This window comes from Amblyomma mixtum, chromosome 1, assembly GCF_055824585.1.
Source record: "Amblyomma mixtum isolate Tamu chromosome 1, ASM5582458v1, whole genome shotgun sequence".
Classification (NCBI taxonomy): Eukaryota; Metazoa; Arthropoda; class Arachnida; order Ixodida; family Ixodidae; genus Amblyomma; species Amblyomma mixtum.
In genome coordinates this window covers 21,343,766-21,369,768 of record NC_143012.1, presented here as the reverse complement: position 1 = coordinate 21,369,768, position 26,003 = coordinate 21,343,766, and the positions used below count along the sequence as shown (strand labels likewise).

At 48.2% G+C, this 26,003-nt stretch overlaps 1 protein-coding gene across 1 annotated transcript in view; it reads right to left on the bottom strand.

The window, feature by feature from the left end:
- Positions 1–26,003, bottom strand: part of LOC149365684 (VWFA and cache domain-containing protein 1) — a 70,894-nt gene that overhangs the window by 14,831 nt on the left and 30,060 nt on the right. The window contains exons 3-18 of the mRNA XM_089545226.1: positions 14,579–14,727; positions 12,755–12,861; positions 11,131–11,269; positions 10,171–10,315; positions 9,546–9,681; positions 9,052–9,138; positions 8,561–8,698; positions 7,819–7,919; positions 6,851–6,983; positions 6,271–6,420; positions 5,504–5,627; positions 4,805–4,931; positions 3,970–4,144; positions 3,154–3,296; positions 1,715–1,812; positions 263–457 (exon numbers count right to left, since the gene is read on the bottom strand). Of these exons, the coding sequence (XP_089401352.1) occupies positions 263–457; positions 1,715–1,812; positions 3,154–3,296; positions 3,970–4,144; positions 4,805–4,931; positions 5,504–5,627; positions 6,271–6,420; positions 6,851–6,983; positions 7,819–7,919; positions 8,561–8,698; positions 9,052–9,138; positions 9,546–9,681; positions 10,171–10,315; positions 11,131–11,269; positions 12,755–12,861; positions 14,579–14,727 (2,147 nt within the window). The remainder of the gene's footprint in view (positions 1–262; positions 458–1,714; positions 1,813–3,153; positions 3,297–3,969; positions 4,145–4,804; positions 4,932–5,503; positions 5,628–6,270; positions 6,421–6,850; positions 6,984–7,818; positions 7,920–8,560; positions 8,699–9,051; positions 9,139–9,545; positions 9,682–10,170; positions 10,316–11,130; positions 11,270–12,754; positions 12,862–14,578; positions 14,728–26,003) is intronic.

Below are 26,003 nucleotides of genomic sequence, written 5' to 3'. Positions count from 1 at the left end.
ATACATATTCCCTGAAGATTTCGTAACTGTGACTTCATTAATAAATTTTTTTTTTCAAGACCAGTGTCCCCCGTTAAATGGAGCAAAGAAAATCATTACACTAGTATTTTTATGACAAAAAAAATGTGGCTTATGATGGTTTCAAGTCACTTCACGCAGGCATTCAACAGCAAAAGTTTTTGTCACAGTCAAGTTTCAGTGTCTTGCAACACACAGAAGAGTGTACGGCCAGCGGTTGCGACTGCAAGGTGACTGTGCTCACTTGGCCTGGTAGATGGTGTGGCTGAGGGTGACAATGTAGCCGGCACCCCCCATGTCCAGGTAGGGTGCCGTGAGGACCACCTTGCCGGGGTGTTCGAGCGCCCGCGTGAACCACTCCCGCTCGGTGGGGTCGTAGCTGCGCTCCAACACCGTGCCGGGGTAAGCCACCATCGCACCGCAGGACGTTGCCGCGTACCTGCACATTCATCATCATCATCATCATCATCCAAACTACATCCACTGCAGGACACAGCCAAAAGCAAAGGAACCGAAACAGCGACTCTCACATGCTGTTCGCGATGAAACACAGACTGTTATGTGCATTCTGCCGTGACTAAACTTGGAGATGTCACAAGTAGGCTGCTCTACTTTTCTCCAAGGTGGCGAAGCCAGCTTTGGCTGAAGTTGTGGTTTCTTCGATCATGGATTCCTTTTCCTACTTCCTTCAGTACTGCTTGCTCGCGTGATGAAAGCTGGTGAGGGAGGCCTAGCTGTATTCATGCTTGACCAACGGCGTGCAATCACAGCTGTGCCTTTCTTGTTCCTTTACTGTAATAAACATGTGAATGCGCTACTCTCTTGTTTTGCACAAGGAAAACAGTTACAGCAGCAAAACCCTATCTTCACTAATGAAGCAAAATGCTGCAGAGGATGGCGACAGACTGAAAGAAACCACAGTGAAATGGTTCGTGATGGGCCCCTGAGGTGCAATGCTCTCATGAAAAAGAAAAAGAGAACGATCAGATGAAAGAGGAAAGGGCTCTAGAGGAACAAGGCGAGAAGGAAAAACAAGTGAAACCATGAAAACCTAACAAAAATGTTGGGCAGATAATGTGAGAACAGCTAGAGAAATGACTGTTATCCAACATCTGATGCCAAAAGAAGTTCGCAAGCAACGGAATATAGAAGGCATGAACTGGTCTCCAATATGACCCGACCGGAAAATCTGTATCTGATCTAAATGAAATGCACGGAAAACAACCAGTAGCATAAACCATTAACAAAACACTGTTAGCCTCACCCAAAACTATGTGAAAGGTACAAAAATAGATGAAACAAGAAGGGGAGTGGAATTCTCAAGGTCAAGTAAGATAAGAAGTCAGCACAGAAAGACCCTGACTACTCCAGCAGCCTTACATACGTAGGTGTGATGGATTACATTTGAATCCTGTCAACACAGAACATAAGCAAATGTTTATTACCCAGATATCAGGTACCAGCAAGATCACAGGACAAAGAAGGGGTGCAACTAATCAACGGACAGCCTGAGCAACATGCTCTCAGAGTAGACATTTTGCTCTAAAAAACAAAACAAAAGCTACAAAACAGAAGTTATCCTCTAACATATACTACATCCCATTTGACAGAGGTTACACTGCACTGCATTCCTCTGCCAGTGCAGAGCTTCACAACCACCAGTCCAAAAAATTAAAAAAAAAAAACGCAGACCCACCTTCGCACTACATGTTTGGTGAACTCGCTGCTCTCGAAGGTCCTCTTCCACTCGGGTGTGATTCGGGCGATGGCCAGCACCTCGTCTCGCACGTCCGGCTGCGACCGCACGAGATGAAGAAGAAAGTTTTGTGTCCAGAGGCAGTCTTGAAAACAAGGTAATGTACTGCAGCTGTCGGCCAGGCATCAGGCATAGGATCATTCCAACACGAATGCAGCAGCCAGCAGCAACGGCTGCCGCAGTTCGGCATAAGGACGGAATTGCTCATCATGTGAAGTGGCGTCATCATTTTACACCGTGATACAGGCAGCAAGGGGCACAAAAAAATTAACACTGGGAAAAACAGTTGGGTGTAATGACCTTCCTGGGAGCCATCCCATTGAATCCAATGTCCTCCAGAGCAGCTTTTTACATGCGGAGTGGCTATGGTGCCACAGAGAGCTTTATCACCCTTATGTTGTGACACAAACATAAGAGCTGAACGCTAACATAAGTAAATGCATTATAGAACCAGAACCATTGGTGCAATGATGGCAAGGTGCAGTGACTGTAATGAAGCTTACACGAAAAAATAGTAATAAATATTTCTCTGCATCTTCAATGAACGCAACCATCCTGTATTTGCATACATCTGCAATTCTTGCAAATACCAGATGCAGTTGCCAGCAACAAGAAGGCGATTAGATGCACCACTAGCAAACCAAGCCGCGGCTGCATGCAAAGACACAAATGACTAACTACAATTTACATGCCAAAAGCTACTTTCTCCTGCCTAACCTGCCTAACTTAAGAGTAGTTAGCAACCAAAGTTTTCCTAGCCGCCTCCTCACCTTCTCAAAGCCCTCAAGAAAAACTGACCCATGCCTTGCAGGTCAAAACGAAGAAGCACTAAACAGCAATATCAAACATATGTTTGAGTTTTCTCATGACTGCATACTTCCCCCTCAACTCATTCATAATCAGCTGCAGTATGGTCAATGAGTTCGGAGAGCAATGCAACCCTGACCATAAATCATTTTAAATGAACTCCAAAAAACAAATTTGCCTTTCCAAGCTGTGCAATGGGTAGCTGCAATGAAAAAGTGTGATACCCTTGAAATGCATACAGAGCAGAGGAAACAAAAGTTAAAGAGGTATTTACGCAGTGTGATAGTGATGCAAGTCTTAGTGTCAACTGTAAGTTTTAACTGTTCCGATGACAATTAAATGAGTCGCTCAACAATAGGCCAAATGACCAATGCATCACATAAGATGCATTGCATCAGGTGAACCATGGCTCATCAGTCATACGTGGCGACATCATTTCATGTGGATGATGACGACGAGATCTCAAGGTGGGGATGTCTGGCTGTAACAGCTCACGCTGCATCAAAAAAAAAAAAGGACAAGACAAGACCAAAATTGAGTAGACACAGCCGCAAGAGAAAGAGGTTCCGCACCTTGAGCCCAGGGTTGGCGATGAGCATGGTGGTGTCGATGAGGTAGGCCATGTAGCCCTGCACCCGTGACTTGGTCTCTTCCTGGGACAGGTACTCAAAGGGTGACAGGAAGCAGGCTGCCGACAGGAACAGTGTGCTGCCCGCTAGAACGACAACAACGAGGGCACGCCAGGGGCAGTCAACCGACAGGCCACATCGCAGCCTTTCGAGTGGGTCAGTTGGTCAATTTTACACAACTCTGTTGTTACCTCAACAAATACAGCAAAAAGAATAACTGGAACCCTCTGCTCTAGTTCTTGGCTCATTCTTTGAACATAAACCGCCGCTGCGATGGCTCAGTGGTTATGGCACTCGGCTGCTGACCCGAAAAACGAGATCCCGGCCGCGGCGGCCGAATTTCGATGGAGGCGAAATTCTAGAGGCCCCTAACGTTAAAGAACCCCAGAAGGTCGAAATTTCTAAAGCCCTTCCCTACAGTGTCCCTCATAGCCTGGGTCTCTTTGGGGCGTTAAATCCCCCTAAACCATAAACCAATCTTTGAACATCTACATTGTTAATTTGTTTATTTACATATGAACATATAGAGAGGTGAGGGGCTAGAAGGAGGTGCACAAAGCATCTGCTAAGCCTTGCTCAACAAAAAATGACTGACATATATAGCTTTTAAAAGCCCGTGCTTTTAAGCTACACACCTGTTCAGACATCGTTACCAGTGTCTTTGCCCACAATAAGACATACAGATGAATCAAGATTTAAGTTAGCAGAAGCTAAGCATGCAGTGGAGAACAAAAACAAGCTGGACAGGCAGGCACTGACCCAGTGTGGAGAGCTGCTTCATGTGCCGGCAGAGCTGTGGGGGAGCCACCAGGTCCAGCCTGTGGTAGTAGAACTCTCCCCCCGGTGCATCGCCCGCAGCCGTTCCCCTCAACACCGGCTGCTGTCGGCTCGGCTTCAGGCTCACGATGGCAATGACGTAGGGCGTGCCAGCCACCTGCACAGCAGGCATGATGGCATGAGGTGTCAAACTGTGGACACAAGACACTATGACTGGGAACCACATGTGTGACGTAATAAAGGCTCTCGTGCAATGCAGTCTCCTCTTATCCAAAAACACTGCTTGTCTGTGGAAGCAAACAAAAGCTGTTTTTTTGTGTTTTCCAATGGCATCTGTTAAAATGTAGACCATCAAGATATCCTTGTTTTCATCGTTTTTCATCGAAGACAAAGAGAAGAAGACGACAACACAACAAAGCACTCATAATGTAAGAAGCTGGGCTGGTTGGTTAACCATGAATGCGTACCAACTAGCCCAACTTCTTGCGTTCAGCTTTTAATCAGTAGCGTAAAAAAAAAAAGCAATGAAAGAATATGCAAGTGTCTCGCATGCATTTTAAATTACTTCAGCTACAAGGCTACCAAAGAATTAGACGTGGGGAAGTCGACTAGGAAGCACGACGGACAACAGAGGAGGGAAACCTCTTTATTCCATCATTCCTCAACTTCCTTATCGACTGTCCACCAAGATGACCTTCTTCACAATAAACATGTACCAACTAGCCAAGTTGTCCGCCATGTTGTTACAAGTTCAAAGTAATGTGACTTAAAACCCAGGAAAAAAAACGTGAGACAGCGCCGAGGTGACCGAACTCACTCTAGTCCAGCGGTACACGACTTCGGAGAGCTGCTCTTCGGCTGGCTCTGCTTCGACCAAGTTGGTAGCACGGTCAGGAGACTCCACCACCGATGCCAGCGTGAGCTTGTTCTCGCCGCTGGAACCACTGTCGAGCAAAAGCAAAAGAGAAATGTTAGATGCTATTACTACGCCAGTCACGGTGTGCCTACCCCCGTATGTCAAACAGAAAAACCTGAGCAACTAGTATTTGTACAAGTTCACTTTTGGCCAATAAGTGTGACAAGCTTTGGATCACACTAAAAATAGACGATAAGAGAAAAATTTATCAAGAAAAAAACTAAAAAAAGAAACAAATCACTTTTGTATCAGCTTTCCACCATGCAAACCACACAAATGATCAAAAATTGCAGCTTTAACAGTGGTGAGGAGTTGGATAAGCAGGCCACATGAGGTTCAATTTGATCAGCACTACAGTTGTCCAAAGAAATGCAATCTTCAGCATTTTCCATAGTTCAATGCTTACAACAGAATGCCACGTTCTTTTCAGCGCACTCAACAAGAACTAACATAGCTTGCACCCCCAACACAGTTTCAATTTTTAGCAACTTCCCATCATTTTTTGTTCTTTGCCACCATTATAGCAAGAAGACGAATAAGGTTGGTTTGCCAAACACCAGCCTTTCTAGAGCCACAAAAATATCAGGCTGAGCAACTCACTTGAGAAGGTCCTGTCTGAGTGCGTGAAATCCGGGCCTGTTCTCCAAGTGCAGGATGTCAGTATGCATGGGCTGCTCCGACACTGACGAGGGCTTGGACAGCGACGGGTGGACAATGGCCACACCTGGAGCAGGGGCAAGCAAGGAAATGGCAATGACAATGTGAACAAAGAATCTGTGTCAAAAAAATTTTAAAATGTAATCTTGTTCCTAGTCAGCTTATAAGCCATACTGGTTTAAACTATAGCCAACTTCATAAAAAAACCTGGCCACATCCACAGGTCAAATGAACATGCCTTAATATCTGCTTCACAAATCTGGCAAGAGGTATCAATGAAGGAAAATTGTTTGGAACAATGGCACCTCTCAACCAAACACAACAAAGCTGGAATCGCTTACATGCCATTTGGACACATCATCATTTTCTCTAGAGACTGCTTCAACCGTATCACGGCTTTTTTTTTTTTTCTTTCCTACTTCCCCCAAGATGGCAGTCTTGCACCAATAAGTGGCCTCGCCCTAACTGCACATGACTCAAACTACTGGCCGACTCCCCTCTGTCTCTGACAAACGGCAAGAAGCTAAACTGTAGATGCAGAACTTCTGTGACTGTGTGGTCTGATTGGCATGGCTGAGCTGCACAAATATGGAGCATCAACAACAGTTTCCAAGCCAGCTGGGCACAAGTAATGGAAATTTGAATGCCTCGTGATATCGCGACAAGTTCACCTGGACAGCTCAGCTGTGTACTGGCCCATTTCTACTCACCCGATTTCTCCACAAGAAAGCTGTAGGTGTCGGGAGACCTAGAGAAGTAGACAATGTCTTCAGCCATGTCCGACACCGAGATGTCGATGCCAGCAACACCCAAGAGGACGCCGTGGTGAACTACCGCCTTGCTGATGCTGATCACCAGATCTGTGAAAAATTCAGACAATAAGGAGTGATGAGAAATAGCCACCAAGAGCTAGGCGCATTCATAACACTGAGCTAGGCTATGACAGAAGCTGACTTGAAGCACAGCTACTGCTTTGCAAGATTCAAAAAGCAATCACATTTAGAGATTGACACTTGCTTTGATTGGGAACTGTCATCTGAAGATAATCATATCCAAAGGACAAGCTAAAAGTTATTCTAAAATCACTGGAGATAGCATTCACCTGAATGCAGCAAGAATGCAGAAAGAAGAGGTTTAGAAGAGTCAGAGTGAGGCCAGAATTTTACCAAAGACAGACCTAATGATGTCACGAGTGGGGCTCTAGCTATTTGTGAAGGAACTAAAAGTCAAGTTTAGCAAAAATCTCAACACATGCCCAAAGGCACAAAGAAAAAAAAAACGAAATCTCACCCTTGCTGACGTTATCCCACCAAGGCAGGGAGAAGTGGAGGGACGTTGGGTGCCGGTGGAAACTCAGTGCAGAGTAGAACTGGCCCATGGTGAAACTCAGGTTCTCGGTAGAGTTGACCGCGACCATGGCACCCTGAGATCAGCAAAAGGGAGACAGAGTTGATCGAACCATGTGAGAAACAACTTGGTTCCATCCAGTAACTAATAACTGGCCTTAGAATATTCAATGGAGGTGGTCTGGGCCACATAAATTCTTTTGAGCAGCCCAATTTCACACCACAGAGCATCAACAATCAATGAGCTGCAGTCCCTCTCTTTTTAACATATGATACCAAAATACTCTGCCACAACAAAATTCTTACAAAGTACAGGATTAGCTTGGATTGCTTTATTTCATGCTCAATGGGATCTCAACTTTGGCAGCTGACAAGGCACAGTATACAACAACGCAATTATATAATGACCGTGGGCATGCCCATCAGTATTCCCCATTTCACTGTTGAAAGGAACACAGCACATTTCACAAATTATGCACTTATTCACACCTACAACACCATCAAAACTTACTAAGTTGCTTTTATAAACTGTTAATTGAGACGCACTGTCCAGGCATTCTCAGTTCCCTGTCTTTTGTCGATGAGCTCACGCCACAGTGTGGCTCGTCTCCACCCTCTAACTGTTTTTCAAAATATGCAAAGCATGCAAATCCATTATTGATCTATCAGCATAAAGGAAACTGGCACTAACGTTTGACTTAGCATGTCTGTCAAGGATAGCTCACGAGTGATGGATAAAAAAAAAACTAGCATTACAAGTGCGCAAGAAGAAAGAAATGCCAACACTTACAAGCTGCTTTCAGAAGGCCTGTAAAATGTGTCAGGGTTTATATAAGAATGACACAGGTTGCAAGACAGAATGCAGATGACTGGCACACCAGGAAACCAGTATTTTCAGAACAGAACTCTTACCCTCAGCTCCGGAGAAGGGACTCCAGGCACATTGTACTTGACAAAGTTCAGCTCCGCAATGTCCCTCAGAAATGATGTCTCGTACATGATGGGCTTGCCATCTGCACACAGCAAGACGCTCAATCAAGCACAAGAGCTGACAAAAAGGTATCACACTTTCCAGAGTATAAGTCACGGTTTTTTTCTGCAAATTTTTTTGTCAGTGTGCCTTATAAAACTGTGAGACTAAGATGAGGTGAAAAATGACCTGGCAAAGTGCATCATCTCTTGCGTGCACATTAAATATGTTTGAAAAGAAAATCAATGTGTAAAAGAGGAAAAAATCAAACTACTTTAAAATGTAACCTTCGAATGGAATGATTTAATCTCGCAAAGACCAGACTAATTGCTTCACTGCCACATCTTGCCTAGCCGTTTTCTTGGAAGTTTCGATTTCAGCATCAAAGCTGCAATTTCAGCATAGTCTACAACTACTAATCCTAACAACAGTCTGAAAAGTGTGTAATGCACAACGTGTTATTAAAACAAAAACCACCAGAGTTTCTGATCTCACAGCAGGAGTTCGATTCAGTCTGACTTTGGTTTGTTACTTACCACAATGTACCTGGATATATGGTATATACAAATTAAAAACAGATTACAGCAGGCAGAAAAACATCTCATTTTGATGAAAGTGCACGTAGGTATTTATATCAACAGGCAAAGCTTCGTTGACCAGTCGCAGAATAAAACCCGCACTCACCGTCGATCACTGCATACGTGTTGATGACGACGCGGTGGCCGCTGGTCCGATGGCCACTTGCAATCGTCTCCAGTACAGGGCGTGCATCCGCAATTGACGAGAGCAGACCCCGGCTCACGTAGACAATCAGTGCCTCAGCTGCATGATGCAAGTGTTGCGTCAGAGCAAAGCAGTAATACAATTTTTTTTTCAAGACTGACAACTAAACTGTGGGGCGAAGTTTAACTAAAGCTGCATTCAGTGGTTAGATAGCTGATAGCTAGTTGGAGAGACATGGGAGAGGCCTTTGCCCTGCAGTGGGCATAGTCAGGCTGATGATGATTATAATGACGACGATGATGATGAGCAGATAGCTTGTTGCCAAGTTTCGTAAGTAGGCTAGGGCACAGGTAGGCTAGGGCACAGGTATCAACCGACCACATTCTACCATGTAGACTTCAAGGTTGAGTGACCGGTGAACAGCCTGGACAGCAAGGAAGAAATCTACTAACCTTGCTTGGAATTGTTCTTGGATGGTCGGAGGCTCTTCTGAATCATTTCGAACGCCTTGCTGAACCCAACTCGGTGGTTTGTGGAATCTGCAAAGTAACGAGTGCATGGGAAAATCAGGACGTTGTCCACAGCGCAAGGCACTAGACAACACTCAAAACACAACTAGCTTCACACTGTTCACACGAATGTTCTAGACATACTACACAGCAGAACACAGACACACTGACAGCATTGCCAGGCTAAACGTTAAATTTCAGACAACAGCACACTCAATGGAAAGTACATCTGCATTCCTTGGCATTAGCAAAGATGCAACTGACATGATGTGCTGCCATAACTACTGATATTTCAAGATGCTAGAGAAAGTAACTTAGCGCTACAGTTAGGAGCTGTGCGGAATTTCAATAGCTGAACCTAGTGAGACCTAGGAAGAGATGTTCACGGGTCACTGCAGTTATGTCACAGCTTCTTCAAGCATGGAATTAACACCTACTGGGTGCCTTCTGGAGGGAGTCTATGAAGCGTCCAAAGTGGTACTTGGTCTCATAAGTGGCATACGCCATCTCCTTCGAGAGGCACTTGTCGCTCTGGGGAAACTTCGGCTTGCCCGACAAGCCAATGAGGCCAACCTAGGAGAGAAAGAGAACAAAAAAAGGAAAAGCAGAGGGTAATTCAAATTATGTGCATATTCAGTAAAACTTCCTCCTTTAATTAAAGAACTTCTATAAAGCAGTTACAGCAAAACAAAGTTCACTCATCAGAAATCTACAGGAAACTCGGCAGGCTCCTGTACTTGTATCAACCAATCACATAAGGTAGTTGTAGCTGTTTAATGAGTATATTCATGACATACAGGCGAGCGAGCGAGCGCATGCACGCACACGCACGCGCGCGCACGCACACACACACACACACACACACACAAGCAATTTTGTGTGAAATCCACCATAGAGGATGATCCTTCTGTAATCCTTCAATATGGCTGCTTCGCAGGAAAATAAGTACTACTGCACTAGCAACAGAGGGAAATCAACTGAAAATTGATTGGAAATTGATTCCGTAGTGACGGTAGGGGCCTCTCACTACCGAACATATCAAGTGGGACCACTGCAACTCACCCTGTCATGGTGGGATAGTGTCGACAGGACATACTTCGCCACAGCCTTGGCCGTCACAAGTTGCTTGGGGCTGAGAGAGTTGCCGTGGTCGATCACAATGACCACGTGCTTTGTGTACGGCTGAACCGTCGCCAGGTAGATGTCCCTGGGCAGAGTGAACAGGTGGAAGAAGGTTATGAATATATCCCCTCCCTCCACTGCCTGCCTGATTCACCACAGAGAAGTAACAATGTCTGCCTAACTCTACTGCACAACCTCTCTAAAAACTTCATTGACATACTGGGCTTTAATTAACTTAACAGCTTATTACATAAGTCAAAGGAAATCCACATCTTGTACTGAAACCACACTCTCCTGATCGTAACACTTTATTAGTATTTTTTTAAAATTACAGATACCTCAAGGGCCCTTGAGTGAGGGCTTTACATGAGGGGTTAATCCAATTTGGTTACCTTGAACCATAGTGCGGTGTCTGAGTGAACACAGGCTTGTTTGGTGTTGAATCTACAATGCCTACATCATCATCATCACATGAAGAGGCCACACAATCCAACAACGAATACACATCGGTATCAGAGCCACCATTTCTCTCAAGCAAGAATTCCATTTCCATGTCTATGAAAAAACTTACACCGTTCTTAACCATTCATGCTGCAACTTTGACACTGTCCAGAAGAGCAGACCTTCCCATTGACTGTTTCAAATAATCAGAACTACACTTATTCAGACTTCACTCGTGTAATTACGTTACGTGACGGCAGCTAAATTATTTTTGAGCCATGCATACTCCAAAAAGGCGAGTTGCCGCACCAGCTTTGCAACTGCCGCACAATTTTATTTTGAGCTTTGTTCCCACAATCCTGGCAGCACTCGAACTTTTGCAGCAATAGTTTTCAAGGTTTGCAACACTCGTTATACTGAGACACAAGCATCGAGAAAGATCTCTTTGTGCCAACTGACCTATGCCGGAGGTCGTCGACGTGCCTGCACGACCACTTCCTCACGGTGCTGTAGGCGGGGTACTCCGTGTGGATGCCAGCGGCCGACACAAAGTACTGCCACTTGATCGAGGGACGTGACTCCAGGTTCTTGCGGAACACTGCACGGTAAGTAACGGAGACAAAAACTTAACCAAAAGAGCAGGTTCCACGCATAATACTGATCTGATCAAATATACCAATTTCATCAAACGTTTCACGAAGATGACACCACCACCAATACCGGCTTACTTGCTTTACTTGCTTTGCTTACTGAGCGGCTTCTAAGTTCTTACCTGCCTTCATTTTTGTAAATTCATGTTCAAGAGAAGTAAGGAGACGGCACTGATACATACCACAGAAGCATCATAAAAAAAAAAAAAAAGAACTGACGATCGATTCGTGCAGGTGGTGTGATGCAGTCCATCAATCACCAGGTGGCATGCCATACCCCCTCACCACTCTCCCCCCTCCTCAACTCTGATTGGCAACCGTGGTTAACCCTGTAGCCACCCGTCTCCTTCCACTGAACCATCTTCTCTCCACTCAGCCTTCAGTTCCCCGAGGCTTCACAGCCAACGCTGGACACTTTTTGCACTAATGAGGGTTCTAATGCCAACGCATTAAAAAAAGAAATGAAAAACCAGTGAAGCTCATAATGTGGATAAGTCTCAACACTTCACCGAAGAACCCCAGTGAAGAACCTTACATAGAGACGGAAAGTGAGGGCTACGAAATAAGCCCTCCAGGAACATGGAACACAATATGTGCTTGAAAAAAGCACAGCAAACACTGTATGAAGAGAATTCAAAGCAATAGAATTTGGCAATGATACACGGTGCAACATGATGCAATTTCCATGCTCAAAATCAAAGTGGAAGCTTTACTTATGTTTAGAAAGGATCCTGCTATAGATTATGTAACTTCATGACATCAGACTCTTGTAGTAAGAAAACACAGTTAAAAAAATAACCGGAAAGCAAATTGTTATACACTCTAAAGTGCTCAGACTAGTGTGTAATATACTTCTACTGCCCAGAAAACATTTACCACGATAAAAAAAGAAATAAAGCGCGATGAAAAATTCAGCTCATGTTTTGTTTTGCCAGTAGTGCAACGGCAACTATTCTCAATTAACTATATTCGCAATACATGGAACTAATCTGCGACACTTTGAGTTATGTATAATAAAAAAATGTCGTATCTGCAATGCATCACAACTTTAACAGTTGTATGGGGTTTAGTGCCAAAGGGGATCAGGCTACGAGGAATGCTGAAGAGGAGAGCTCTGGATAATTTTGACCACCTGGGGTTCTTTAACATGCCCTGACATTACACAGTACACGGGCCTCTGGCATTTCGCCTCCACTGAAATGCGACCGCTGTGGACAGGATCGAACCCACATTTTTCTGGCCAGCAGCCGAACACTATAATCACTGAGCCATCGCACCGGCTTCCTTCACAACTTTAATCAATCTTAATACAGGTGAAACGAAGAAGCCAGCACGGATCATTTTCATTCAGCTAAGTCATCACCAGTATAAAATGTTAATATTAGCTTTATGAGCCTGAAGCTTAGCCAACAGAAGAAACTGGAAGGTCTTACCATCAGTGAGATTCGGGCCAGGGCTGAAAACACCTTTGGGGAGGGACAGTGGGGCGGTGTCACAAGTTGTCGAGTTGGTGATCTCGGTGCCAAAGTGGTTGTCCATCCTGAAAGTAAAAAATCATTACGTCAGTCTCGCAAGAAAAAAAGAAAAAAAAAACTGCTGGGAAGTTCAGGCGTGGCATACTGAATTATATGCATAGATATCAATTCTCTCCCTTAGAAATGCAAAGGCCAAATTACGATTTTCAAGCATCAGCTAATGACAATGACCCAATATGATGTAAACATTTCCGCACCATCAAGCTAGAAACTGCAGCTGTTGCTACAATTTATTTTTTATGCTTTCTTACACTCAGCACACTACAAAAAATTCAGGGGGCACTTTGACTGTCTAAAGTGGGTAGAGGTGGAAGCGTTTTCCGCACCACCTTCGCTGTTTCTGTGGCACTGGTGGCGTCACATATAATTGAGTACTAATTACTAAGTGATGACAAATCACTAATTAATGGTTAATTACTGATTAATGCCTGAATACTAATTAACTGCTAATTAATGACGCTTAAGCTTCGCCTTTAGGAGTGGAACCCGACAGCGTGTTGTAGCGCTGCCAGGGAGTCTGCCAGGGAGTCCATACCACCCATTGGAACACCACCACCCGTTCGGCGCGATGCCTTGCCCAGATGCCTTGCCCATTGAACACAACGGTTTTTGAGGAAAGGAAATGGCACAGTAATTCTCTGTCATCTCGGTGGACACCTGAACTGCACTGTAGAGGAAGGGAGGAAGTGGGAGTGAAAGAAGATAGATAAAGAGGAGCCGTAATGAAAATGAAAATTGTATTTGAGGAAAGGGAATTACGCAGTAACTGTCTCACAAAATTCAGGGGGGCACTTTTTTGACCTAAAGTGTGGGCACTGATGTGTGGTTAAGATGTTAAACTTCGCCACTAAGAGTGGAACGCGACAGCGTCTTGCAACGCTGCCAAGGAGTCCATAGAACGCCATCGCCCATTCGGTTCTACGCCTCGCTCGTGGGTAAATTGGTTTTTGAGGAAAGGAAATGTATCTGTCTCTCATTTGTTGGTGGACACCTAAACCTCACAGGAAGGGAATGGAGGAGGATGAGAGTGAGTGAAGACACCATATTCACTAGACGCGCCTTTGTTCATTCCAAACCATCGAGCTGGCATGGCGGAGTGGATAGCATGCTCGTCTCTCACGCCGAAGACCGGGGTTCGATTCCTGAGCTCGACCAATTTCTTAATCGGTTTTATTTATTTATATGGCCCGACTAGTAAAGCTAATTAGGCTAATTGGGTAATTACGCAATTAACTAAGCTCAGTCTCACTTACTTGGAGCATCACTATACGATCCCTTCAATTGGTTGCATGGTTACTAGCCAAAGTACAATTGGCCCCGTTTGAAATTCGCGCACTGTGACGTCACGACCGTTTCCACCAATTGAAAAGCGTGACATTTTCTGTCGACAACTGCTGCTTACAACGATGAGACATTAAAGGCTTCCGCCTTAAAATCAGGTTTGACATTGAAGTTGTAGACCAAAGAGTTCAAGCATTGCTGCTGACATTCACATTCGACAATGGCCGTGGAAAAAAAAAAATGAAAGGGTTTAAAACACTCAGCTCTGTTCCTGTCTCACAAAGAAATAAATAAACAATGCTGCATACTAGAGCTTGGAACAGCACCTAAATTCCGAAATATGTTTAGACTTCACATTACAGTTCATTTTCGCATGCAGTCAATTTATATCTGATGTGAGCGAAACAAAAAAAAAAATTCCTGCGAGCCAAAAGGACTCACATCAGCACACTGGGATCCATGAGACAACAGGGGTTGACTGCCGGCAGTGCAAACCGCTGTCGAAACCTGTACAGCTCCTCCACCACATCCGAGCTACGGTTCAGCAGAGCCACGTATGACGTCAACTTCTTGTGCAACTTGTCAGACATCTGCGAGACAGAAACAGGAAAAAAGAGAGGGACGTTTTAATACAAAGAAGAACCCTACTAACCACAAGTGGCAACAGTTAGTTAGTTACCACTCAATCATTTCGTTTTTATTCTCAATGGAGACAAGGCACAATGAAACCGCCGCAAACACCATTCATCTAAGCTGCCCTTTCTTTGTCCTTGTGAGGGAACGCTTAATTTGTATTCATCAGCATAATCACGTTTATTTCAATGCATTGAAAAAGGTGAGAGAGCTGATACGACCCGTTCGGCAGACATCTATTGAAGGAAGGTTTGTCTGCAGAAATTGAATCAAGCATGAACTGCAATCAGTGCCAGAACATCAGTTCCCTCGTGTTCCCTCTAAGTATGATCAGCATTGCAGAGGAGTTGGCATGGAGCAATGCAATGTTCTTGACGCTCGGACAACTTCACATTCCGTGTGTTGCACCTTTATCCACAAATCCACAATGCACTTTCTAACATAAAGTCCCTCCTTTTCATGCAAGCAGCCAGCAGTGTGCATTTTGTACACAGACCACAAGAAATACGAAAAGGGGCTGACAGCTCTCTTTGAGGGCATTTAAAGGGGCTCTGGAAGGGGCTCTATGTTGCTGTATATATAACAAATATCCTCCAGAAAGAATTTTTTCATGTGTTTTTGTGGAAGCTGAGTTAACTCTAGCTGAAATTTGAATTTCTGCATTTTTGAGCCTTTCTCTCTCCTCTCATCCCTTTTGCACACTGAAATGTCGGCGCTCCCTCGCCGGCCCCACCCACTCGGCCTCTCCGCCGGCCGCGCGCGGGAGTTCCTCGGGGGGGGCTTCCGGCCGCAGCCACGGGAAAGAGTTGGAACGGCGAACCAATGATAGCCCCCCCGCTGCTGATTTAACGAGCGCTGCATGACGCGTTGCCCGCGGATTCGGGCGAAAGCCCGGTACCGGTGGTGTCCCAAGGCCTAGAAGGGCGAATTTAAAAAATATATATTGTAAATGACAGGCTCACTTTTGGGGGCTTGTACGCGGCATGAACGGTTTTATGGTTGTATGGGGGTTTGACGTCCCAAAGCGGCTCAGGCTATGAGGGACGCCGTAGTGGAGGGCTCCGGAAATTTCGAACACCTGGGGTTCTTTAAAGTGCACTGACATCGCACAGTACACGGGCCTCTAGAATTTCGCCTTCATCGATATTCGGCCGCCGCGGCCGGGATCGAACCCGCGTCTTTCGCGTCAGCAGCCGAGCGCCGTAACCACTGAGCCACCGCAGCGGGGGTGGCCTATGCTCTACATAATGCAAGCGTATTATAGCCAACCTCAAGCACCCTTTGCAGGAACCCTTTAAAGCCTTATTTCTATATGACGTACCTAGTACTAGACACCTTCAGCATAACGTGTACCGTGTTACCGGTACAGGAGTGTCAGGAGCACGCGCGCAGCCAGTACGCATGCGCAAATCGCCATGACGGCGCCAGATGGCGCCACCCGGTAGCTGCGCGCGTGCCTGCAGCACTGGGACCAATCAGCGCGTGCTCAGCGGCGGTGGGCGGGCTCCCGGTGCTCCGGTAACACGGTACACGGGATGCTAAATGTGTCTACACTAACCGTGAAGACTGTAAAAGTGGTGCTTAGAAAAATGTGATCGTGCATATGAGAACATTTTTTTTTTCGTGCGCACTGCACACAATGTCACACTTATTTGTTAGCTTTCTACTACATCTATTAATGACAAAGAAGCTACTTCCCAATCACTAAGTGCAAATATTTATGTTTTTCCTGTGTCATAGTCGGATACTATGAAATGAAGGATACAAGAAGAAATTTGTTTGTACAACAAATAATCACCAGGACTGTGACTATCAGGTAACATTACATGTTAACTTTCTTCCTTCAATGCCGAATGTGCTAACAATCGGTGTGCGTCTTTTCCAGGAACATAAGACAAGTTCCAAGAACATCCGAGCGTTATGGAAGACAATAAGTGGACAACGTGCAACGTGCTGCGTCCTCCTCTTTCTTCCTAAAGCAATATTGCCTTCCTTGGAGGGCAATCTAACTCGGTCGCAGGGTCTCCACGCTGCTTCTCAAGACAGTGAAGACGCAAACACGTTCACCATTCTTTGGTCGTCTTTATCACTGCCAGCTCCCATTGTCGCCTCGAGTGCAACAAAGGAGGCACAGGATCACGAGAACAAGGGGCGCCCGTTGTTCAGTGATAATAACAAGGAGTTGGACGTACTTCGGCAGAAGGACCCCCGCCCTCAACGTCTTAAGACAATGAACGGAGAAGGCACTTGAATGTAAGGTACGCCAAGTGCTTTACCTGGTGTGAAGATAATGGAGGGACAATGGAAAAAGAAGGAATGGAGACGCCGCTGAGCGCAGGAATTGGACACACAAGACTGTCTCCGGGTCTTGTGTCCTCCAACAAAAGATGCCCACTACACACCTTAAGACAATGCAACAACCACTTGAAGGCGTCCTACGCACAAGGCATAATCTCTCGCCTCCGATAAAGGAGGCAGCCATGAAAGATAAAGTGCACACAGGAAGGAGGAACAACATTCTGGGGCATATCTGCAAAAGCTTGGGGATCAGGCGACACCTTAAGATGATGTGGCAAGAGCTGAAGAAGGGAGTGCGAGCACTATGGGCCATCTGTGCACGAGATAAGATCATGACACAGGCGATGGTGCCCGCCTGTAGAAATGTCTTTCACTCCACGACGCCTTTAAGTGTACTAAGAATGGAAGTTAAGGAACGACCTTGTCCAACGAGAAACCATGATTCTGCAAACTATAAAAACTGCGGAGAATGGAAACACATAAGCAAAAAGAAACCACTATACTGCAACTAAAGCATTCATTAAAGAATAACTTTTGGAACTACAGAGTTGACAGTTTTAATGGATTTTTAGAAGCACCTGTCTTCATTTCGAGTCACTCATGAAAATGCGGAGCAAAATCCATAAACAGCGCAAACAAAAGCAAACATTCTGGACACGACTCTCGTAGAGATAATTTAATTTCATTAAATGAATCATTAAAGTAGCAACAAGCATTGGCATCACAGATGAAATAACTGAAAACAAGTCTCGACATTCCTTAATGAAGTGTGGGTTGGGTATGAAGAGGCAGATCATTTCAAATGCAGCGTATTGCCCAGCAAAATTACTTGAACATGTGGTCACGAAAGAAAAAGCGTTAGGATCAATCTGCCCACAAACAGAAAGGCGCACGGCTGTGTAACACTGCCTAAATGATGGTTTGGTTTGGTTTATGAGGTTTAACGTCCCAAAGCGACTCAGGCTATGAAAGACGCCGTAGTGGAGGGCTCCGGAAATTTCGACCACCTGGGGTTCCTTAATCGCACAGTACACGGGCCTCTATAATTTTGCCTCCATCGAAATTCGACCGCCACGGCCGGGATCGAACCCGCGTCTTTCGGGTCAGCAGCCGAGCGCCATAACTACTGAGCCACCGCGGCGGTCTGCTTACATGACCAATATAATACAAAGAACAGAATATAAAGCAAATGTTCTGTGTTATAGTATGTGAACCTGAAAAATACCCTCGCAGTCAACCCCACCTGTTACAAAGTAGTGGATGATGGTGCAACAAGTCATCATGGAAACTCTTTTTAAACGTGTTTCCTTGTGAATTGATCAGCTAGAAAATTCTTGCACTCCGAAGCAATGCCGCGTGTTACGAGGCACGCCACAGTGGAGGCCTCTAGACTGATTTCTACTGCTCGGTGGCTGATTTGATAAGCCCCTGCTTTACTATTTCTACTGCACGGGGGAAGATCATTTTTGCATTCCATTTCCATCGGAATGACCCTTTTGTTGTGAACTGTGTACCGCACCACCTGTACACCTGGGATTCATACTATCGAAATTTGGCGGCTCTTTTGATCTACTGTGGTTAAGGCAAAGCCGGGTGAACCCTTACTGAATGCCTAACTGGACAAGCTGGTAATGGTTCATTTGAATCCCCGTTGTGAAGCCTTGGAGAAGGCCGGGATCCTTTGTAGTACGTTTGGCTGAAGCAAGGTGGTCAGAATCTGCTTTTGCAGCGCTAGAGGACCTATACATCCATTTACTGTTTTGAACTGTGTTATATGGTTTGGTTTGGTTTACAGGGGTTTAACGTCCCAAAGCGACTAAGGCTATGAGAGACGCCGTAGTGGAGGGCTCCGAAAATTTCGACCACCTGGGGTTCTTTAACGTGCACTGACATCGCACAGTACACGGGCCTCTAGAATTTCTCCTCCAAAGAAATTCAACAGCCGAACGTAGTTCGGGATAGAACTGCGTTATATGAGCCTCTGTTTAGATGTAAACGAAACAGAAAAAAAAAAAAAAACGTGTTATGCTCATTTTACGCTGTCAACTCCTTTGCACTTCAAGTTCCCGCAGTCCCCCCTCCTCCTACGTCCGTTGAACTCGGCATTGACCGCGACTCGGCCACAGTTCCCTGGCCTACGTCCTCTTCACACGTCCGGCCAGGACAGATGTCCACTCTCTTCCGCGACACGAGCACCGACAAGGCGACACGGCCAATGACAGCCTCGGCGCGAACAGAGCATGCACGCGCGGACGGATGCTCCTTCGATTCCTTTCCTCTCCGTCTCTCTCACACACACCGTCTCCGTGGTCTTCGGAGGCAAAAAGACACCGCACGCAAGAATGAAATTCGGGGGCAAGGGGGAAATGAAGGAGGGCGAGGAAGGTGCCAAAACCGGCTCCCTTCACCGAATCCGTCACGACGGGAATGCTGCTTCGACCCCCCCCCCCCCCTCTTCTGCTCCCCCCCTACGCTCCCCCCTGGACACGAATGCAGCGGACAGCGCTCAGCACAACGGCAACAGGCAAGCGGCGGCCAGCAAGCAAGCCGGAAAGATAAAAAAGAAAAGGCGTGATGATGACCGTGCTCAGCCAAAAGAAAGAGCAAAGCCGGGGGTGGGGGATGGTAACACGCGATGCCCCGCCGCGCCGCATCAAGAACAGCGAGTGGGGAAGGCGAAAAGACAGGCTACAGCAGCAGCAGCGATCCGCAGCGTGAGCCGTAACGAATTATGCCGCCAGGGGTCAGCGGAGGCGCCAAGTCTGGGACGGACCAAAGAGGAAGGGGGCGAGAAAGAGCGCGCGATGCGAGCGAGGCGCCGCCTACCGGCAGCGGGAGGCACGAGAAATGAGGGGGGCGGCAGCAGCTAAAGCACTACACCACAGAAAGAGAAGACGCCGCGGAGCGGAGCCACACTTGCAGGCTGCCCCCCTCCACCCCAACCACTGTTCATCCGAAATTCGTGCGCTGCTAATGCTAATGGTTCCGGCGCTGGTCCATTCTTCTCGCTCGAGAGGCGGCGATCCTGGCGCGCGCGTCCCGTCTTTTGTGTGCGTGCTAGGTTCGTGTTTCGATTCCATTAGTGACGCGCTCGAACAGTCGGAACGCCGCCACCACGTCGGACCGCTTTAAGCGACCCGACAGTTCCTAGACGTCAGGCCGGACGGAAAAAGGAGCTTGCCCGCACACCAATGATTCGAGCTCTCAATCTAACGTCCGGACAGGAAGAATGGAAGGACCGTCTCCTTTTTTCAAGAAGACAGAAGCCGGAGAGCCGAGAAGTCGACGTTCCTCTCTCTGTCACGCCGAATCGGAAATGCCATTAGTATTACTTCGAGCCCGCCGGAGCGGCAGTGACCGAAAACTGTCGCCTGCGACGGGTGCGCGGGGCAGGAGACACAAAAGAACCTCGGGGAGGGGGGAGTCACGTTCCCCGTCTTCCCTAGGACACGATAATCCAATTCGCTCCGTAAAAAAGACGTGGGGCGAATCAGAGCACCGGGGAGCTGCTTACTGCTCGTGCATCGATTCCTTCCCATAGGCTGGATCGGGTCTCGCGGAAAAAGCACTACGCGACTCGGGTCCTCCCTCTCCTCCTCGCACGGCGGCAAGCGACACGACGAGAACCGATTACGTGATCGCAATGTCGGAGGACGTAACGGCCGCGAAACGGCGTGCAAATTCGCCCGCGAAGTTCTTTCTGTCAGCGCAGTCGGTTTTTTTCACCGAAACGGGGCGAAAATCCTGCTAGCCTTTTTCGTAGTCTTTCACATCGTAGAGGGGGCGCACGCGTCGTTCCCATTAAAGCCTGCGAGATTGCCATCCGCAGACGGCGCCTAGTCTGCAAGCGAGTCGAAGTCGTCTGCGTCTAGGTAGATTGATATATTGCTAATTAGTACATGCAGACGGCTCTCAACGCCCCGCGGCGGCATGCATAAACACTACACACACACATGACGCCGCCAAAACGTTTCAATGACAGCGCGAGAGAGCTGCTCTGCGCACCGCATCGCATGCAAGCGGCAGCGACCAAAGCCCCGCCGCCGTCAAAGGAATGATGATCCCTCATGCTTTCCAGAAGGGGCCGTACGAAAGAACCCACTGGGCTCCATTCTACTCCAACGGAGCTCCAAAGAGATGCTGCCAGTGAACACAAAAGGCGGCGGGCTAACCCTCATTCCGCTACTCGCTGGACTTAAAGCTGGACGGGCACTTGTACGCGAAGAGATAGTGCTCGCATCCCCGGAGCCGGCACACGGGAGCGCGAGACGCGAAAGGAATTTCCGAGAGCCACACCGGATAGGAGGGTCGGCTATATGTGCCGTCCTAGAGAGATGCCATCGGGGTAAAAAGTGATCCGCGCCGACAAAGGCCCGCGAAGCGCGTGAAAGGGAAGGTAGCCTAGGCGGCGGCGCGAGACGCATACGGAAAGAGAACCAAGCCCGGAGGGAACGGAGAAGACGGTTAAAACATATAAAAATAAGCCCGTTGTTCCGGAACAAACAAAAGCGGCTTCTCTGTCTGAACAGGGCGCGAGCACTGCGTATATATATCTCTACGCGTTTGCCTCGCCCCCTCGTTTTCCCTGCCTAGCGCTAACGTTAAATGCGCCCCGGGAAACGACAAAACGAAGCAAAAACGGGCTAGGACTAACGCGCGCGCAGACGACGAAAAACGCAGTAAGAAGCAGACGACGGCGGCGAAGCAGCAGAGCAGACGATGACACCGCCGACAAAGGAAGAGAAAAAGGCGGCCATATTCCGTCCGTTTTAGCACACAAGCCACGGCGCGCCGGGGGAAGTGAGTGGCCTGTGGGCAAACAGCGAGAGATAAATAAAGATTCGCCCAAGCACGACGCCGCGCGGCACCGCCGCGCCGTAAAAATGCGCCGCCATTGTGGAAGAACAAAAAGGGGGGCCGGTGTGTGTGCAAAAGTAAGCGGCAAAGGCAGAGACGCCGCCAAGGGAAAAACCGAGAAAGGTTTACGGGGAACGGATGTGTATGTTGCCTTAAAAAGAAAAGAAAAAAAAGACACCGCTACGACGGTCGGTGGAGCAGCTAGAGCTACTCAGACTCCTGCGCTTCTTCCGTCGAAATTGTCGCATTTATAGCCTTTCTTGTGCCGCGCTTCAGCGTCTCGCCATCGTGTCGTATAGTCGTGGAAGCAAGCTCGTTCCGCGAGCAGTGTATGCTAAGCGGAGAACGGGGAGGGGGGGGGGGGGGGGGGGGGAACGAAGCCGTTTTCCCGGTGCTCAAGACATTGTTCGGCGGCCATTATGGGATGCAGGAAATGCATAGGTTTGCGCAAGAAAATGCAACAAAAGATGAAAGAAACCGGTGCTCGAAAAAAGGCGGACTAAATTTTACGGCTCGATCCGATGAGAGCACCATGGTGCCTGCGCCGACAGCGACCGACGGCAACAAAGCGCTCCAAGATGGCGGCGCAGAATTGCGGCGGCATCCTTGCCGCGAGTGTAAACGGTGAACATTACGCAGCCGTTGGCCGAGACGGACACAAAACTGCACCGATTTCTTGAACGACACAAGTAAAATCTCGGCACAATCTGACTACAGCGCAAGCACGCATGCACAATTGCCGTCTTTTTCTATCACCCGAAGAAAAAAAAAAGGTAGGGATCACTCTAGATCGCAAGTAGCACCGGTGACTGAAGTGGAAAAGCGTCTTCACACTGCAGGGAATGAACGAAGAGGCTAGCGCGGACAGAAAGAAACAGCAGTTCCAACTCGCCTACGCCCTTAAAGCAGCGAAGCCCGAGCTTCATTCAGCACTGGCGTCACCTGTGTCAAAGTGTTCTTGGAACAAACGTGTTCCCTACGTCATATTGTTACGTGACGGCAAGCGATGAAGAAAGGACTGCATGACCGATGCATGACGGCATGCTTGCCGTCACGATGAAAGAGATGATGAGCGGGTGAAGCCAGGTCCACGAAGACTGAGGAGCCACCGGTTTCTCGAAGTCAGCGTCGAGGCCCGTGGACACACCCAACGGCAGGGGCTGGGGTACTTGTTTCTCGTGTGAGTGTCGGTGGTCAATGAGTTCTCTGGTCAGTGGCGGCGGTCTCGGTTCAGTGGGGTCGTAGGGTCTTCTTGGTTCTCATGTGGGTTCTCATGTGGGCGGTGAGTGGGGTCATAGGGCAGTTGCGGTGGTCGTTGTGCCGCCGTGTCTTCTGGTCGGGGCTTGGGGCGGGGCGGTGGAGAGCGGCGGCGTCGGGGCATACCTGGCAGGCGGGGGAAGCGCCGGAAGGTGCGAAGCCGTGAGCTCTCCACAGAAGACCTCGGCGTACAGCAGGCTCCTAAGCTCCGGGACCGGGATGAAGAAGGTACCCAGCACCTCCACCAAATGTTACGTGACGGCAAGCGATGAAGAAAGGACTGCATGACCGATGGCGATGATACGATTTAATATCTGCGAGCGTAGCACGAGCGCTCCTGCCCATGCCACTGCCCGCTTCGTCGTCTTCTAGTCCGTCACAATATGCTCACGTCGCACTGCCCTGTGCTGGGACACTGACACGCGCGCGGGCTTTCGCGGTGATCCACAAACAAAATGGCGACCGCGGCTAAACAACGGATAAAAACTCCCCACAAAACCATTGAACCGAAACCTGGCGCTGTGACTGGGCCTAATTTCGGAGATGAACTTACAGACTGACCCCAACTGTGGCGTCCTACCCAAGTTATGAATATATAGTGAAAAACAACAGCTGCGGAACGCCGCCGATAGCTCGCTGTTCATGGGCGGCGCCACTGTCTGCTAGCCTCAAGCGAAAGTTATATGTCGTCAAGAATACTGGAGCCAGAGGGAATAGCTGCCGGATTTTGAAGCGGAGTTTCGACATAGGTATGATCACAGAGCTCTGCGCAGCAGCCTATTATGAAATGGTGTGGAGAGCCGAACGACGTGGCAAACAGACGTCTAACAGCGGGCAAGGGACGCGCATCGCATCCTACCCTTGAGTCGATCCGCTATATGTTTCCGCTTCGGTGTTTTAAGCTCCGTCGTATCGGAAAACTGGACAGTCGGCTGGCACATATACATATCCAGTGCTGTACAGTAAAGCCAAACGAACCCGCGGCAATGCTTTGTGGATTGATAACGTTTCCATACTCCCTTGTTCGGCTGCGGACTTCTTTCTTCTGCCTAACCGAGTTGGCTATGTGGGGTCACTGTTTCTGATGAGGGCCCCCCAACTTCTTCCCCACCAGCCCTCCCATTTCGTCGTGGGCCGCCCTTTTGTCCTCTTTGCTGTCCATCCCTAACACCTTTCTTTCGACATATTCTTCCTCGACCCTCATCATCTGACCAACCCAACGGAGCCTTTACTCCCCTAGTTTCACTCCTACGTTGCCACCTTAACCGTACCCACTAATGTGGTCATCCCGTACAAGATCCTTCCCGATCACTTCACACATCCCTCCATGCATTATAGTTTCAGTCACTTGTGAGCTCTAGACGTTTTTTTTTTTTTCTTTTCAGAGCCGCAGTCTCCATAACATGCATGGTCTGACCACGGTCCTTAAATGAATATAAACACCAAATTTTTGCTTGCGTGTTTTCTCCTTCAATTAAAAATTATTTGGAGGTCCTAAGCGAATTCCGCGCGGTGATCCACGTATTCTGATGCCTAACGCAGCGATTTTAAAGAAGAAAACACGTAACTACAATTAGATATCCCTTTAGCCAAATGCCCTCCTGCCAAGCAGACCCGACGTGTCTCTCACAACCAAACAACACTGACTTCCATTTGATTGAGAGATCTCAACTGACGTCGACAGAGGTTATCTAAGGATGAAAGGTTGCGCTTTGCTCAGCTCATACCTCCCCCGTAACACTTCGTGCGCGTTTTTCTCGGACTCTCTCGAGGCACGCGGGATGCTCTCCGCCCATCGAGCACACCGTACTGCTCGACGTAAGAAACTTAATTTCTTGGGAACCGCCGGCAATGTTGCCCTATGTGTGTCTTCCCTTTTTCTCATGCTTCACTTCCTAGGTCGTGAAAGCTAGCCCTCCGTAAACTTGTCCGGATACCTGGGAAGCGAAGTACACGAGTAGACGATCTAGATTGGATTCGAAAATCGGCGAGACAAGCATCGGGGCACACACAGGGCCCTCAAAGAAGCCTGTTTCGCAAAGAAAGAGGACGACCAGAAAAAAAAGCAGCCGAACAAGGACACGCGGGCACACACAACAGAGCAAAGAACAAAAATGGCAAGACCCAGCGGACATGCACAAAACCGGAGAAGAGCGTCGGAGGCGCGCTTCCCAAGCAGGCAACAAGAGATCTGCCGCCACTGCTGCTGCCAATCGGAGAAAAGTGGGGGGGGGGGGGGGGGGGGGGGGAAAGACCCCCAAAAAGAAGCCGTCGTCGGTCGCTGTGTGGTCGCCGGCGGCGCGCGCCCCGAACACAAGGCGACACGACCGCCGCACCCGGCTTATCTTAATGGGAGGGGGGGGGGGGCTCCGTTTTTAAGCCGGCGGCGGACAAGCTCCAACGAGCACACAATCCGCCGCCAGCACGCCGCCGCCGGCTCTCTCACCACAAGACTCCCGCCACAACCGCCAGGAGTGCCACGAGCGGCAACGCTTTTGGGACGCACGATCCACTCCCTCTCTCATCTCTCTCTCTCGCTTCGCTGCTCGTCGCGGCGTCGGCAACTCGTCTACCCTCACCGCCGCCACCCCCTTCCTGCTTCCTCCTCCTGGGTTAACTAAAACCAACCAGCACAAATGCGTTTTCCGCTACGCTCCTAACAACTCTCGGCAAACCTCCTCTCCATTCGGCTTCCTTTTTGACTCCTCCTCTGGACTCCCGCGTGGTGTGAAGGATGCGGTGCCGCCGTGTTGTCGTCCTGTCCCTCTTCCCTTCGTTCTCCTTTACTGCCCCCCCCCCCCCCCCCCCACACACACTCCTT